The following is a 16,679-nucleotide window of genomic DNA, read 5'->3' on the forward strand; positions in this document are numbered from 1 at the left end:
AAACTCAGCACAGGAGTCAATGGCTACTTCCAATTAAGAGTATGTGCTTCCCTTGTCTCTTCTAATCAGCTAGACACTGGAGAAAAGTTACTTTGAGAAGTTTGATTCCCCAATTTAAAAACAGTGGCATTTTCCAGCAATATTTGCTGTTAGTATTTCTGGTGCCACCAGCCTGACCAAAGAAGCAGGTCAAGATATGATCTGATCACAGAATAAATAGCCTGAGTTGGACATGGAACAGAGCTACCAATGAAGACGTAATAAGATAAGACGGTGGGAGCACCTAAGCCTTTGTATTCACGTCCTGCTTTACAGCTTTGCTGCAACATGGAATTGTTGATAGCTGAAATGGGCATGACATTCAGAAGGAATAGAGGTGGCCTACTCAGGGTAGGGTCTCATAAAGCTATGGATTGCCTATATTTACATAAACAAGCTAGGTCAAAAGGGTTCCCTGTGTTAAACTCATGAGTTTCAAGGCCCAGTTTGTAGCTGTGCATAGTTCACAGTTCCTTCTGGAAGTCATTTTGCACTTTAGAGCACTTTGCATTCCTGAGCACTTTCATATGGCTATCAAAGCATGTTAACTGGGTACAGGATAAAAGGGCTGGGTTAGTATCTGTATACTAGATCACTGTTTTTTGGTTTTTCTTTTTTTTTAAAACAGGGTCTCTGTTGCCCAGGCTGGAGTGCAGTGACGTGCTCTCTACTCACTGCAACCTCTACCTCCTGGGCTCAAGCGATGCTCCCACCTCAAGGTCCCTGGTAGCTGGGACTACAGGTGTACCACCATGCCTACCTAAGTGTGTGTGTGTGTGTGTGTTTTCCTAAAGATGGGGTTTCACTATATTACCCAGGCTGGTCTTGAACTCTTGGGCTCAAGAGATCCTCTTGCCTCAGCCTTTCAAAGTACTGGGATTACAGGCATGTGCCACCACATCCAACCTGAACACAGTAAGTTCTCAATACATGTTAGGTTTAGTAGTTATTATTATTATTGGCTATCATTTTGTGTTGAAAGACATTAGCTTAAAATTTGTATCAGCAATCTACTTGGTACCAATCCTGATTCTCAAAGAAGTGCTCTGTTTTTGCTCTATTTTTCTCAAAATTTCTGTGAACAATTCTATGACTTCAGCTGTCAAAACACGCCCAGACTGTTACAGCAATGTGAATACACATGTATTGAAAGTGGCAGTGAGTGATGAGCAATGATGATTGAAATGTAAAACCATGCAGCGTGAGAACAACACAAAATATGACATGATGGAGATGGCAATTCCATGCTAGCATGTTGGTTGGCCCTGACACACACACAGGGGGACATAAGAAATCAAAAAACCTGTAGCAACCTTTTAAGAGCATCAGGTGAGAAAGAGTAATAGTTTAGTAATGGTATTCCTCAGTGAGAACAGGTTCGCAGAAAAACCGAGAGCCACGCTTGGCGGTGCGAGCAGTAAAGGGCACAGTCTTCAGCACTGCATTGAAAATGACAGCCAAACAATACAAACAGAAGAAGAGAATAAAAAGCCAAGATCTATTGCATTAGTCCATGGTTAGTGCGTTGTTAATCATACCTGGGGATGGAGGAAGGCAATATATACTCAGATTAGTTCATAAAGGTACAAAGAAGTTCATCTTGGGCTTTGGGGTGGGCCAGAAAATAAGAATTACTCCGAGGAGGATAAAAATTGCCCTATAAGCAGATACTCACTCCCTTGTAATGGTAAATTAATGACTTAGATCAAGCAAATAGAAAATGTACATTCCATTCATTTTATAAAGCCAGGTGTCATTGGGATGGAGGATATACTAACTAAAAAGGAAAGGAACTCTTAAGTTCAGAGTCTTGCTCTGTCACCCAGGCTGGAGTGCAGTAGTACAATCTTGGCTCACTGCAACTTCCACCTCCCAAGTCCAAGAGATTCTCCAACCATTGCCTCCCAAGTAGCTGGGATTACAGGAACCCACCACCATGCCTGGCTAATAATTTTGTATTTTTACTAGAAAGGCGGTTTCGCCACGTGGCCAGGCTGGTTTCAAACTCAAGTGATCCACCCAACTCAGCCTCCCAAAGTTCTAGGATTATAGGTGTGAGCCACCACACACGGCCAAGAACTCCCAAGTTCTTAATAAGTAAGGCTGGATGCTTCATTAACTACAAGTTCATTTTGTGGCACTGAGACCAAAAACTGCTTACCTAGGATGGATCTGTTCCTGGTCTTGTTCAGAGTGGAGTTTCTCCCCCAGCATGGAGGAGGCAAAGAGAGGTGCTAACAATGAAGGTTTTATCTGGGGGGCATCAGTGAGACACCAATAGGCATACATGTACAGCGTGTGTGCGCCATGTGTAGAGAATGGCATTTTCATCAGCCACTTAGCCACTCAGGACCTACACTGCTTTAATCTTGCAGGAAATTCATTATTGATTTCCTCTCTATAAAATCTGCCTAATCTTCTAATCTATTTAATTTCCATGGATCTAAGCTGTTGAGGAAAAAACTGTGGTTTTGACCATTTGGGATTCCAGTTTACAATGTTCATGAAGCTATAACAAGAAATGAGACATCAAGAGTCTAGGAATTCTGTTTTTATAAAAATCAGGAAAATTGGGGAAATGTAAACTAATGACTAGATATTTGATATTAAGGGACTGTTAGTTTTGGGGAGATGTGATAATGGCAATGTATGTTTTTATTTTTTAAGAGTCCTTATCTTTTGAAGATATGTAATGAAATATTTCCAAGGGAAATTCTATGTCTTGGATGTCAAGGGTTGAATATGGAGGTAGGTAGAGTGTACCTGTAACAAGACTGGCCATGAGTTGGTAATTGTTGAAATGGATGAGGGATACATTACATGGGACCTCATCATACTATTTTCAGTACTTCTGCATTTTTCTGGACTGTCCCATTATAAAAAGCTATAAGCATCTGGAAGCTTATAACAACATTCATGTGTAACAGACGTGAATGAAGTTACTTCCTGCCTCTGCTACAAGATAGTGCCCAAGTTACTGTTCTGATCTGTAAAAGGAAGTACAGAGATCTGGGAGATTCGGTTCAAGGAGACAGCTTCAAGCCAATTTAATCAGACAAGAACCACGCTGGTTTAACACACAATTCTTGGCTGATAAAACCAGTCCCCAACCCTGGGCTAGAATAGAAGCCTATTGGCTTATCCAAATTAAAGTACCTACTGACTTAAGTTACTCTGAATGAGTAAAGAGGCTTTTAAAGAGGATGCATGGACTATGATTAGTGCAAGCTGAATGGGTCTTGTCCACACTGTTTATTAATCAGGCAGGTGGCTAGGTGTGGCCACAAGGGAAAAAAATGGAGCATGATGACAAATCAAAAACAATGGAAATCCTTTAAGTGAAGGAGCTCTGCTGAAACCTGCAGGGTTTCAATGCACAGTTCTGGGGCAGTATGCATGTTGCTGTAAATACACTTCAAACCCTAGCATGAGGTCTCTCTGCATCACTCTGGGTGTGAATAAAGTCAACTAATGAACTTGCCATCCCTGGACAAAAGTAGCTGCAAAATCTCCATACATCCCAGTCTAGGTGAGGCCAGTGGGATCTCCATGGGCCACAGTGAGGAAATATCTTTTACCTGTGATGATATCTTCAATGGCACCATCTTTTCCCTCATATACGTGTCTGTTATCTTTAACTTGTCGTCTTCTTAATTCTGCAATTAACTCTTGCTGCTGCCTTTTTGATTTATGAGAAGGAGACTGAGGAAAAAGGGCAGAGATTAGTGGGGCTAAACTCCTGCCCATTAGGAGTTTATGAAAATCCAAAATGTGTCTGAGCATTATGTTACTAATAAGCAGCCTCAGCCAAAAACATGCATACATCCCAACATTCTGCTCAAATGCAGAAAACTCAGGCTTCTGGGAAGAAAACAAACTTTCACTGAAAAACACAAAACTCCACCTGGCAGCAACAGGAAGGCTGGAGTCTACAGCAACAAGAAGCAGTTGGTAACTGCCGAAATGTGGTGCCAGAGTTCACAATGAAGAAACTTGACTGCCAGCCTTTATGCTTTTTACCAACTAACGACGTTGCCCTCCATGAAATCTTCCCTCTATTCCTGCTAGCAAGTCCCTCTGCTTGCAAGGCCAGCACCAATGGGCATCTGCGCAAAGCCTTCTCTGGATGCTAAGTCCTTTGGTCACTGGGTCATCTAGTGTGGGCTCTCTGTATATTCAACTAAGTTCCAGATGACTATCAACTTGGACTTGCCACACAAACATGCTCTTAGCCTCATTCCAGTAGTTGTGGAACAAAGTAATTAATGAACATATTTCAATTTGCCAAGTTTCCACGCACCAGAAGGAAGTGGTGAGGATCCTGGGCACACCTGGCTTGCTGGCCATTCCTATAGCTTGCTCCAAAGAGCCCTCTCAGCCTCTCCCCACGAACTTGTCTCATGAATGCAGCACTTCTTACCTTTGGATCCTGCTGTTCCATCAGAGCTTCTTGCTCCAGGAGTTTTTCCATGAGAGCTTGTTCCTGCTTTTTCCTCAGCTCGTTTTCCTCTTCTGCTTGCTGGGTAAATCAAAAGGACGAGAAAGATCATGTTAATGGAAATGATAGCAGCCAAGATTTCTAAAAGTCATTCTTCAAGTATCCTTAGTGAGCTGAGAATTAGAATAAATGGAAGGTTGAGAAGATCTACACTTTATGCCTGTATTTAGTTCTGCTTTGGGCTTTGCTGTCTGTCACATCTCTTTAAAAGCTGGGAGCTGAGACTCAGCTCATCCTGAAGTCTTTTCCTGATGATCTTCTCCCTGTTCGAACTGCGTCTTAGTCTTCGTCCCACATACTGGTGGGCACCTCCTGTCCCAGCAGCTGTGCTCAGTGATTTTGTTTTCCTTCCAGAAACAGTCTGCCTAACTCGAGTGCCTCTGATCTAAGATTCTTCTGCCTTCTGCCTGTTGTTAGGGGAAAATCTCCATTCCCTTGGCCTTTTATTTCTTTTCAGGGCCTCACCAGAGTGATACTCTTGGCTTCTTTCCCATACCTCACTCATTCCCAAGGGAGGCAGTTTGACTAGTCTGATGAATCTGGAAGAAAATGAATAGGCTCACCTCAGCTCAGCCCTCTTGGGCACTCACTCACTCTTTGGAAGCCAGTCTCCCTGAAGAGACCTCTAGTTGTCAAGCTATGAAGTGATGGGGTAGGTCATCTACCTAACTTGTGGCTGAAGTTGAAGGTCACAGACACCATATCCTTCAGCCCAGCTGTTATCAGTAATAAAGTTTACATTTGGGTCTCCATTACTTTTGTTTTCAGTTTCATTTGCATCCATACAAGAGGCATGATGTCCTAAAACCCCAACCTCTGCCTACAGAGTCCCTTGGTAAGTGCCAGGCTGGGAGGCTATGCATCACGTATAGGGCAAGAAAAACATCCAGGCAGTCACATTACTGCCTGCCATATGCCTCACTGAGCCATCAGAGAAGATGACAGGGAGAAACGGTGAGGTGGAAAGAGCACACTGATGGACAGGGTGGGGCCTCCAACACAGCCTCGACCACCAAGGGCATCTTCTGTTTTCCTCTGCTCCACATACATCCCTGCTGATGCCTCGGGCATTGAGACAAACCCCAACCACTTCCCAACCTCAGCCAATTTTAAAATATATTTTCTCTGTTGACTTTAGACTTATATGTTTTTATGTGAAAAAACAGCACAGCACATGACAAGGGCCACCTCGGGCTATCTGCAGCACACAAACACAGCCAGCCAGTGGGCTTGGGCTACCAGGCACCACAGTCAGCAGCAGCTGGTGGCCCACCGCCTTCTCATCCTGTGTAAGTTCTCAGAATCTTGCAAGCAGAGTTTGTGCTGTGTTTAGGTTCACCCTGACTGCCACAGACATGTTCCTTCTACCACCAGCTTATAGCTCTACTGCTACATGTAGCCATGCTGAGGGAAGATGGCTAAAAATATTTTGACTTTTTGAGTTGTAGTAAAAGGCCTGATAATGATTTCCAGAGCAAGCAGCCCTTAGTGGATTATGTCCAGGAGGGCCTCCCATTTAAAAGAAGGGCCACTTACTGATTCACACAAAGAAACAGAGAGTACCCACACTTAAAAGCACCATCCTTCAGTCCACACTAGAGAAATGCTGTCTAAGAGGTCCTAAGCTCTGTGCCAGAACTAACACAAGCAGGCTCAGCTACATCATGTTCCTTAGCCACAGCCCAGAGCTCACTTCTACTCATTAAACAATTCCACAAGAGGCCTGCATTTTCAAGTCCTTCACCTTCCTGTCCAGGTGAACAGTCAAAGGCACAGCAATGGTCTTGGAGCATCTCCCTTGCCCCAAGGGAGCAGCCAAGAGCTTTGTTTCCTGGCTGAGGCAGAGGACTGGCTAGGAGAAAGGGACCCTAATGCCCCTCAGCCTCCACAGAGCCAGGGACTGCTGTCGGGAAGGCCACCAGATATGCTGTCCACAGGAACTGGGAGGCCTCTGTAGAGAGCTGGGACTCAGACACAGCTCAAGGAGGGCACTTGCTTAAGAAATAAAGGCAAGGAGGCCTTTAACATATACCTTATACGCTTTCACAAACCGGACAAAGACAGGAAAGAAGACAGAGGGTGGTGTTGTCTTGGGGTTTTCTCCAAAATACTTCACAACATCATCAAAGGCATCCTGTGAAGAAGCACATTTCATTAGTTTGGCATTTGAACTGGATGCTGTGCGGGGGAAGTTGATGCAAAGCAGCAGCCACAAGACAGGTTCCCATGGCCTCCCATCTCTGCACCTCCCTCGCCTCCCAAGATTACCTAACACCTCTGTGTTTCCTCCAAATGCCTCAGCAGAAGCAATTCAAGGAATGCAATAGTGGGGCACAGGAATTCATCTCCAGGACCTCCTGCCACTTCTACACACATGCATGCATGCACACGTACACACACACATGCATGCACACACCCCTCATACAAAACAAGGAAACCTTTCAAGAGTTTCCAAAGGCGGTGACAGAACCACTTAAAACCAACAAGGTCAAAGGGATCTTAGTCACTCTGACCCTAATCCTTGCTTCAGCACTCCCTATGACAGCCTCACACAAGGAGCACTCAGTCTCTGCCTAAACTCTTCATGGCACGACTGCCCCAAACCAGAGGCCCTTCCACTAAATCTGCTGAGTCCCCATCCCCCAACTTTGCCTCCGCCTGCTCTGATAATGTGCAATTCATTCTGTTTAGCAGGTCTGCCTATCTATAAGCAACCCCTAGTATAGTGGAAGATTTTGAGGACAAGATCTACAGAAACCCAGTACACAGGGAACACTGCTTTGCTGAGCACAGGCCTGACACGTGTAGGCTGAACTGAATACAGGACCCACACTGGAGTGGTTGTTGGAGTGAAAGGGGAGAGGGAGGGCCCAGGGTAAAGAAATCCAAATTAGAAAAGGACAGTGAGGATGGGGCCCTTCCAAGAATGACCCTGGGAATGGTCCCCCCATCCATAATAGCTATACAAACAATCTACCCTCCGCAGACAGAGGGAAATAGAACATTTCTCTCTGAACCCAGGGCCTGCACCACAGGCAGCTTTAATGGATGTAGCTTCTTCACAGGTGTTGGGGCCCCGATACTTGCCTGTGCAATCTTGGCATCATCCTGTAGCTTCTTCAGCTTCCCCTCATTGTTGAGGATGAACTCCTTCAGCAGTGTGTTGTGGTCATGCATGGTGTACTCTCTCTTGGTCAAGTCCATTCCCCTCTGGAGCTCCTTGACATCCAGCAAAACATTCTCAAGGGAGACTGAAGTAGAGAAAGAACATCCCAGTGAAACTCAACAGGGAAAGTCACAACCACAGCCAGTCTGGCTGCTGAGCCAACTTCTCAGGAGATCCTTAGGCTTACTTAAGGGCCCTCAACCTAGTTTCCAGCTTTTGGCACAGAGCTCTTTTAATACAAAGAACCACTGTAAGCACTAACTACATTACATTCTTTGTGTGCACTACTTCATTTGCACCATTAGCTCATTTTGCCAATGAGCAAAAGCAGCATAAAGAAGTTTCATGGCCTGCCCTTGCACACTGCTAGTAGGTGGAAGAGGAGTAACAACTGTCAACTCTAAATCCCATACCTGCACAAAACGATTCCATTTCTCTTACAAGAAATAACCTGTGGGTGGGCCCATAGGCTCAGAGGTCCTTATCTGCAATAAGCCAAAGGTTTTGTGGGTTTTGTTTTTTCTTTTTTTACAGACAAGGGTCTCACTCTGTCTCCCACGCTGCAGTGTAGTGGTTCCATCATAGCTCACTGCACCCTCAAAACTCCTGCCCTGACATCCCAAAGTGTTGGGATTACAGGCGTGAGCCACTGTCTAGTCCATAATCTTTTAAACCCTGCCTAACATTTAAAACTCTTTTGCATTTCTCAGGCCCTCCAGCAGGGGGCAGCCTCTTGTCTGTTAACCATAGGTTGTATTGATTACTAGGACCCAAAGCAGCCTTGCATATGCTTCTTTTAACAACCCCTCCTATTCAGAAAGGTTTAGTATAACCCTTTCTGTCTGCAGTGTGGCCTCTACGGGGACAGGCATGCTCCCAGAGCCTCCTGAGCAGCTTCTGTAGGACGTCAGGCCCCAGCTCTGGCTCCCTCTTGCCTGACTCAGTTCTGCACGTCGACAAAATATTGGTGCAAAAGTAATTGCAGTTTTTGCTGAAATCTGATATTGGAATACATTCTTAAATAACTATAGTTATATGTCATTTTAATGCACACTTCTCACTTCTTTGTTACATTACTTGCTGTTTTAGACTGGAAACAACATTAGGCAAAAAGCAAATTCAAGCGATTTTCTTATTTGAGTTCAAAATCGGTTGTAAAGCAGTGGAGACAACTTGCAACATCAGCAATGCATTTGGTGGTTCAAGAAGTTTTGCAAAGAAGATAAGAGCCTCGAAGATGAAAAGCGTAGTAGCTGGCCGTCAGAAGTTGACAACGGCCAATGGAGAGCAATCAACAAAGCTAATCCTCTTAGAACCTCACAAGAATTTGCCGAAGAACTCAATGTCGACCATTCTACAGTCTTTAAAAGCAAATTTAAAGCAAATATGGAAGGCGAAAAAGCTCGGTAAGTGGGTGCCTTATAAGCTGAGAGAAATTTTTTTCTTAATTGTTGCTTTGAAGTGTCATCCTCTCTTCTATGCAACAACAAACCATTTCTCAATTAGATTATGACATGCAACAAAAAGTGGATTTTATATGAGAACCAGCAATGGCCAGCTCAGTGGCTGGACCTAGAAGAAGCTCAAAAGCACTTCCCAAAGCCCAACTTGCACATAGGAAAGCTCATGGTCACCGTTTGGTGGTTTGCTGCTGGTCTGACCCACTACAGCTTTCTGAATCCCAGCGAAACCATTACATCTGAGACGCCTGCAGGCGGCACTGGTCAAGAGAAAGGGCCCAGTTCTCCACGACAACGCCTGACCGCACACTGCACAACCAACACTTCAAAAGTTGAACAAATTGGGCTACGAAGTTTTGCTTCATCCACCATATTCAACTGACCTCTTGCCAACTGACTACCATTTGTTCAAGCATCTCAACAACTTTTTGCAGGGAAAACGCTTCCACAACCAGCAGGATGCAGAAAATGCTTTCCAAGAGTTGTTGAATCCAGAAGCACAGATTTTTTCACTACAGAAATAAACAATTCTCATTGGCAAAAATGTGTTGATTGTAATGGTTCCTATTTTGATTATTAAAGATGTGTTTTGTTTTGTTTTGAGATGGTGTCTTGCTCTTCGGCCCAGCTAGAGTGAAGTGGTGCAATTTTGGCTCATTGCAACCTCTGCCCCCCGGGGTTCAAGCAATTCTCCTGCCTCAGCCTCCCAATTAGCTGGGATTATAGGTGTGTGCCACCATGCCCAGCTAATTTTTGTATTTTTAGTAGAGACAGGGTTTCATCATATTGACCAGGCTGGTTTAGAACTCCTGACCTCAGATGATCCACCCACCTTAGTTAGCCTCCCAAAGTACTAGGATTACAAGTGTGAGCCACTGTGCCCATAGTAAAAATGTATTTGAGCCTAGTAATAAGGATTTAAAATTCATGGTCCAAAACCACAACTGCTTTTGTACCAACCTAATAAAAACAGTGCAGTCAGTTTTTCCCTCAGTAGACTCACACTGTCTTATCGTCCTTGATTCTCCAATACTTATGATGGTGCCAAGTATATGGAGGGCACTCGAAGGTGTTCACTGGATAAATGAAGGAGTGAATACATGAGTGAAGGCAGAGAAGATCTGTGTCGGGCAACCTGGGCACCAGAGAGCAAACAGAACAGTTCTGCCAGGGAGCAACCCAGTCTCCCATTTTCGCCACCAATGTTTTTCAAGTGACACCATTTGGACCAAACAAAATGAGCTAGTATCCATTGGTCAGGTAGAAATTATAATAGCTTTTAACATTTTTTAAAATTGGAATTGTGAGATGTAAGAACTAATTTTGGCAAAGGGAAACTTGAAAGGAGGAAGATCACTTGGTCAGAATAGAAATTCTGCTAACTGTGTAAGTGAGCGCCAAGCTCGCTCTAGGTCTGTCCAGTCTGCGTCACATAGTTCTTCATAGTCAGAGTCACGTCCATCTGCCTCTCAGTCACCACCACGGCTTCTGCAGCATTTATCCCAGTAACAGTGCATCATCTCAGTCATGCATTTGTTCACTTGTTTATTTCCAACATTCAATTTTCAGGGGCTGAATTAGAAAGATAAATAAAACCTGATATACCTTTAAAAAATGCACACATTGGCCAGGCATGGTAGCTCACATCTGTAATCCCAGCACTTTGAGAGGCTGAGGCAAGAGGATCACTTGAGCCCAGGAATTCAAGACCAACCTAGGCAACATAGCAAAACCCCATCTCTACAGAAATTTTGAAAATCAGCTGGGCATAGTGGTGTGTGCCTGTGGTCCAAGCCCCTTGGAAGGCTGAGGTGGGAGGATCATTTCAGCCTGGGAGGTTAAGACTGCAGTGAGCTGTGATCACATCATTGCACTGTAGCCTGGGCAACAGAGCCAAGACCCTGTCATAAAAAAAAAAGTACACAGATTGCAATGGACATACAAATTGTTGTAACACAATATGAGAAACCTTATACAAGATGGCAGAACAGAGTGCTCTTTAGTGAGAACACAGAAGCAGCAGCCATTTGCCCTGGCTGGGTTAGAGAAGGCCTCACCCTCAAAAATTCTGTAAGTCTGAGGTAGCCCTCAGGAATCTGAATTAATAATAAATACTGCCTGCTTATGGTTCAATATCATAATTTGAGAATCACAGCCTGTAACTTATTCTAAGCTCAATCTGTGTATCATTCCTTTTTCTAATCTAATATACTTTTGAGAGAACATGGTACAATTGGATGATATACTTCATGAGAAGTAAGACCTGGGTTCTAGTCCTGTTTCTATCACTTTCGACTCATGTGACTTTGGGCAAGACATTTAACCTCAAAAAATCTCAATTTTCTCACCTATAACATGGAGATACTATTACCTTGTACATCCCAGCTATCTTAGAGTCACAGATGATTTAAATGAGAAAATGTATACCTGTCTTAGCACAGTGGCAACCCATAGGTGCTGATAATTTAACTAGTTTCAGGCAAAGGCAAAACGTTTAGAACTACCACACTTGAGCAAGCAGAATGGCACAAAATCAAAAGCGTTTGCTGGATGGTGATTCTCAGATTCTCATTCCCACATTTCATACAACAGCAGCAGAACAAAAAGGGCTGTGAATAAAAGAGGGAAGGGACATGACTCTCAGTGGCCTGGCTCTACAGAGAGGACACAGAGATGACCTTTACGCCCACATTCCCTTCTGCTCTCAGGGTGACAACACCACAGCCAATGTGTTCCAGCTCAGCGTGTCTGACTTCTTAGCCTTGGCTTTTTAAATGGGTTGTGAAGAGTGTTCAAGTGCAGAATGGCTCCAGCACAATTAAAGGCATTAAATACCCAAGAGGAACAGTAATAGCTGAAATCAAGTACCTGCAGCAGCTTTTTCCACATAATGAAGCTCATTATAAAACAGGGACACTTGGTGATATTTTTCTTTCACCACGTTGGATATATAGTGCAATAGCGTTTGCTTCCTGTCTGTTGACTTTGTATCTAAGAGCTGAAAACAAAAGAGAACAAGGGTTAGGTACAAGAGTAAAGGGTAATGGGAGAGCTACCCCTCAGATGATGATTTCCCTCCCAGAGTCATTCACTGAGTACAGTCGCCCCACAGGCTGTCCCATTCCCATAGGAGAGTGAGAATTCCATTTGTTCCTCAGTAAACCGGTGCACTGACGCTTAGCTGGCTTGAGGACGTTCCAACCAGGGCACATACTTAACTATAGAAATGACTCGAAGCACCTAAGAATGGTTCACAGCTTTCCTCTGCTCTAGTTCCTCTTTATCCACAGGTTCACTTCCCATGGTTTCAGGAAACCCACATGTTTCAGGTATCCAAAAATAGTAAACGGAAAATTCAAGAAATAAACAATTCATCAGATTTGAATTGCGCACCATTCTGAGAACATGATAAAACCTTGCACGTGCCGTTGCCATCCCTCCTAGACTAAGAATCATCCCTTTGCCCAGCAGATCCACACCACAGACATTAACTGCCTTTAGTCACTTAGCAGCCATCTGAGTCATCAGGTCAACAGCCGCCTACTGCAGTGCTCGTGTTCAAGTAACATATTTTATTTAACTGTTCATTCTATCTATCTATCTATCTATCTATCTATCTATCTATCTATCTATCTATCTAATTTTTTGAGACAGAATCTCACTCTGTCACCCAGGCTGGAGTGCAGTGGTGCCATCTTGGCACCCCACTGCAACCTCCGCCTCCCGGGTTCAAGCAATTCTCCTGCCTCAGCCTCCCAAGTAGCTGGTATTACAGGCACCCACCACCACGCTCAGCTAATTTTTGTATTTTTAGTAGAGATGGAGCTTTGCCATGTTGCCCAGGCTGGTCTTGAACTCCTGATCTCAGGTGATCCACCTGCCTCAGACTCCCAAAGTGCTGGGATTACAGGTGTGAGCCACCACACCCAGCCTATTTTATTTTTTAGTTATTGCAAATCTCTCACTGTGCCTAATTTATAAATTCAACTTTATAATAGATACGCATCTCTAGGAAAAACCAGTGTATATATCACTTTCAGTACTATCTGAGGTTTCAGATATCCACTGGGGTCTTGGATCACAGCCCTAGTGGATAAGGGGGACACTGATTACTGGACTTACATGAACTCTCCCAGCCCTGCATCTGCGATCCCTCCTTCCCTGCCTTAAAAGCAGGACAACTCCAATTTCAGTGCTCTTCAAAGTGAAGAGCCAGAGGAGAAACAGGATGTAGAGCCAGCAGGTGCGTGCAGGTGCTTCCTACACAGCAGGGCTCCTATGCTCATTTTTACATTTAGCTCAGCCCCTCCTTTATTTCCTAGCCTGTGACGACCTGAAACAGACATGTTTAACTGATCATGATCTGCTGGAGGCCAGAAAGGTGACTGACGGGACAGACTCCTTATTAAATAACTAGCTCCCTGGCCTGGGGACTCAACCCACTGTCCAGCCTTCTCATGTAGCAATCACATTAAGCCTGCACAGCCTGGAGGGGGGATTTTCTCTAGTCTTGTTCACATTAGTTAGGTGACTCTACAAATGAGAGCACCTTGCACGTAACAACAACAACAAAAATTCAAGAAAAAAGTTACTAAAAGCAGTTTGAAAAACTCCCCTGATTCCACCCAACCTCTGCTAACATTTTAGCCTATTTCCATTCAGTCTTTCTCCCCACATAGTTTACTTAGCTGAAATTCAACTGTACCTGCAATGCATACCCTGCTTTCTTTTCTAAACAAAAAATCATCCTTTCTCGGAACACTCTTCATCAGCGTGTTAACAGTGGAAGAATAGTTCACTATATTAACTAGTGTTAAAGCGCATTTAATTATTTCCCACAGTTAGACCTGTAGATTGTTATTAATTTGCAATTATAAATAAAATACAGCATTCAAAATTCAGACACTTGAGAAAAGATGCCTAGAAATGGAAAATACTGAGTCAAAGAATATGAGTAATTATAGGTTCTACGTGCTCTCTGTCAATGGTATTCCAGAAAATTTGTACCAGTTCCTCTTCCCATGGCAGAAAATATTCATCAAAACACCCCCCATCACCCTAACTTTTCTGCCAGCCATCTGTCCTTCACATAACTCTCAGATTTCTTTTAGTCCACTCACCAGATCTAAACTCTGAAGTTTGAATCCATAAACTGCTCCTCTTTTACTGCTATTCATGTAGTTTCCAAGGGCTAAGATGATCTGCAAACAGAAGGTGAAAACAAGCCCATCAGCACAGCACTCCAGGAACTGAACAGCTCAAGTGGCCCTTCACACCTATACACAAGAAAAACTGCACTTGCCTCCAGAATTTTCTTGAGTTTTTGGGACGACTTTATAGAGACAGATGCTGCTATGATCGCATGTAGTTGCTAGATTCCAGTCAACGAAAGGAAAAGAAAAAAAGACATGTTAAAAATGGGAAACTAATTCGCAACTGAATATTAACACAGAAGAAAGCAGGCAGCAGGCCGGCATTCAGAGCCTAAAGACTTCATGATGGGAGTCTACTTTTCCTAAGCATAACAAATTTCATTGTCTGCTTGGTCATGGGTAATCATATTGTTACATGCAAGGTCTTTACTGAAACTGTTCACAATAAGTAACATAGGAACCTTGCTTATCACAAAATCTGTAACCAATCTATAACCATTAAGATTCAGGGTTAAGAGTCCACAGCTTCTTCTGGTAGAACTCAATTTCCTGTCCACCATCTCTAATCATGTCATACAATTAATATTTTTAAACCAATGAGGAGGATTAAAAATGAAAAAAGGGGGAGGGGAATATAACACCCTCCAGAAGTTCTCAGAACATGTTTTCAACAGATACATACTACAATAATCAGAAACCAACAAATTTATTTAGAAACAGAATTGGAAGAGAACTGAAGTTTATGATATTCATAAACTCCACCAGATTAACACAAGGGAATGAGGATGGCTGGCTGTTATCTCTATTTCACCACAGTTTACTGTAACAAACTTCCAAGAAAGAAAATGCTTATGGTAAATTTAAAGTTTTACAGCAAAAGCTTGTAAATCTGCTCACTAAAGATAGGGCATAATTTTTAGAAATGAAAGTCATGTTTTCAGTCTTGCCAACCTGGCCAGAGGACTAGTATCTTCAGAGGGAAACCAAGTTTGAGAAAATGGTTTTCCTTGTCCTCTGTACTTTTGAAATCTAGAGAACCTCTGTAGACACAATAAATAGCATTCTTTCGGGAGAACAGCAATATGGAATACAGAAATTCACCATTTTTCAAATTTACTTTGCATACGTAATGTGGAAAAGATGGCTGAAATAAAAATGCAACTTAGAAAGTTCTGGGAAGGAGTCTTTAGAACCATCACATGAGTGCAATTCTGGAAGAGACTTTAAAAAGTAACGATTCCATATTTCTTTGGTCCCACTCTCCTGCCAAAGTCAGTCCACTCACAGGAGTCAGCATCTGAATGCTTTCAGCAAAGTTCCCAATGAAGGCCATGATGGTCATCTTCTGCATGAGCCTCTCGATTTTACTAAACTGCATCATGAACCGATCTTCATCTGACAAGTTTTCCAAAGGCTTCCTTTCCCGCTCATAGAGCCGAAGCACTTTGACTTCATTCTCAGTTGGCAAGAACCTCATCAAGCATTCCACAAAGTCTACAGGCAGTGTCTTCAAGTCAAATCTAAAGACGGAAGTAGAGAGAACAGCGTTAGAGAAAATCCTCCTACCCACTTCTCAGGTTCATCCATCTGGTACAGCTCATCAAATACCAAGTGAACGAGTGTAAGATTTCTCCCGCTTTCCTGTGAAGTCCCACCCAGTGCTGGCTCTTGACTATGCCTCAGGTAACTTAATTGGTTCTTCCTGAAAACCTGGACCTTATCACAGTTGCCATCCTCAGTTTTTAGGGTACTGGCATAGCTCTAGGCCTCCGGAATCAGGAGTAAACAAAAACAGGAAGAGGGAGAACAAAGGCTAAAGCATCTGATGGTTTAGTGGTTCAAGGACATAGTTTAAAGGCACTGTGAAGTACTGCTAATTAAGGACATTAACACTGTAGACATCGTTACAGAGTATCTGGTGAGTTATGTAAAATATTCCAATTAAACCAATAGTCTGGTAATTTTTCTGCTTCTTCGGAAAAAAACGCATCCAAATGCCTGTATTATCTGAATGTTTTAGGTTAAGTGCATACATTCCTTGACGTTCTTTTTGAATATATGCTTAATTTGAACAAATGAAGTATTTGTTACGATCTCTATTCTCTATTATTCTCTGGACAATCTTTGTTCAGCTAAATAGAATTACATTTAATCATGATGACAAGACAAACAAGATCTATACAGATGAAAACCAGGCTGCATGTCAGGTTTCAGAGTCAGAAATAGGAAGAGACTGTAGGAGGCACTGGACTACTAGACCATGACCCTGGCTGAGGACACAAAATTGGAACAAAGCATTTCTCAAGGGCATTTACACCTCTAAGTCTCTAAGTAAACTTTACAAGATACCAATTTACAAAGAA

The 16,679-nt window shown here is 43.2% G+C and overlaps 1 protein-coding gene across 13 annotated transcripts in view; it reads right to left on the reverse strand.

Annotated features, from left to right (window-relative positions):
• Positions 1-16,679, reverse strand: part of FMNL2 (formin like 2) — a 320,067-nt gene that overhangs the window by 4,815 nt on the left and 298,573 nt on the right. For 10 of the 13 annotated variants that reach the window (XM_074399688.1, XM_074399687.1, XM_039469557.2 and 7 more), the window contains 8 exons: positions 15,602-15,836; positions 14,466-14,534; positions 14,284-14,364; positions 12,032-12,161; positions 7,625-7,788; positions 6,570-6,671; positions 4,460-4,558; positions 3,618-3,741 (listed from right to left, as the gene is read on the reverse strand). In XM_074399688.1, the coding sequence (XP_074255789.1) occupies positions 3,618-3,741; positions 4,460-4,558; positions 6,570-6,671; positions 7,625-7,788; positions 12,032-12,161; positions 14,284-14,364; positions 14,466-14,534; positions 15,602-15,836 (1,004 nt within the window). Of the gene's footprint in view, positions 1-1,352; positions 1,479-3,617; positions 3,742-4,459; positions 4,559-6,569; positions 6,672-7,624; positions 7,789-12,031; positions 12,162-14,283; positions 14,365-14,465; positions 14,535-15,601; positions 15,837-16,679 lie in introns of all 13 variants that reach the window. The other 3 variants (XM_074399683.1, XM_074399679.1, XM_074399680.1) reach the window with 1 other exon arrangement.

The sequence above is a fragment of the Saimiri boliviensis genome, chromosome 5, assembly GCF_048565385.1.
Source record: "Saimiri boliviensis isolate mSaiBol1 chromosome 5, mSaiBol1.pri, whole genome shotgun sequence".
Taxonomy (NCBI): Eukaryota; Metazoa; Chordata; class Mammalia; order Primates; family Cebidae; genus Saimiri; species Saimiri boliviensis.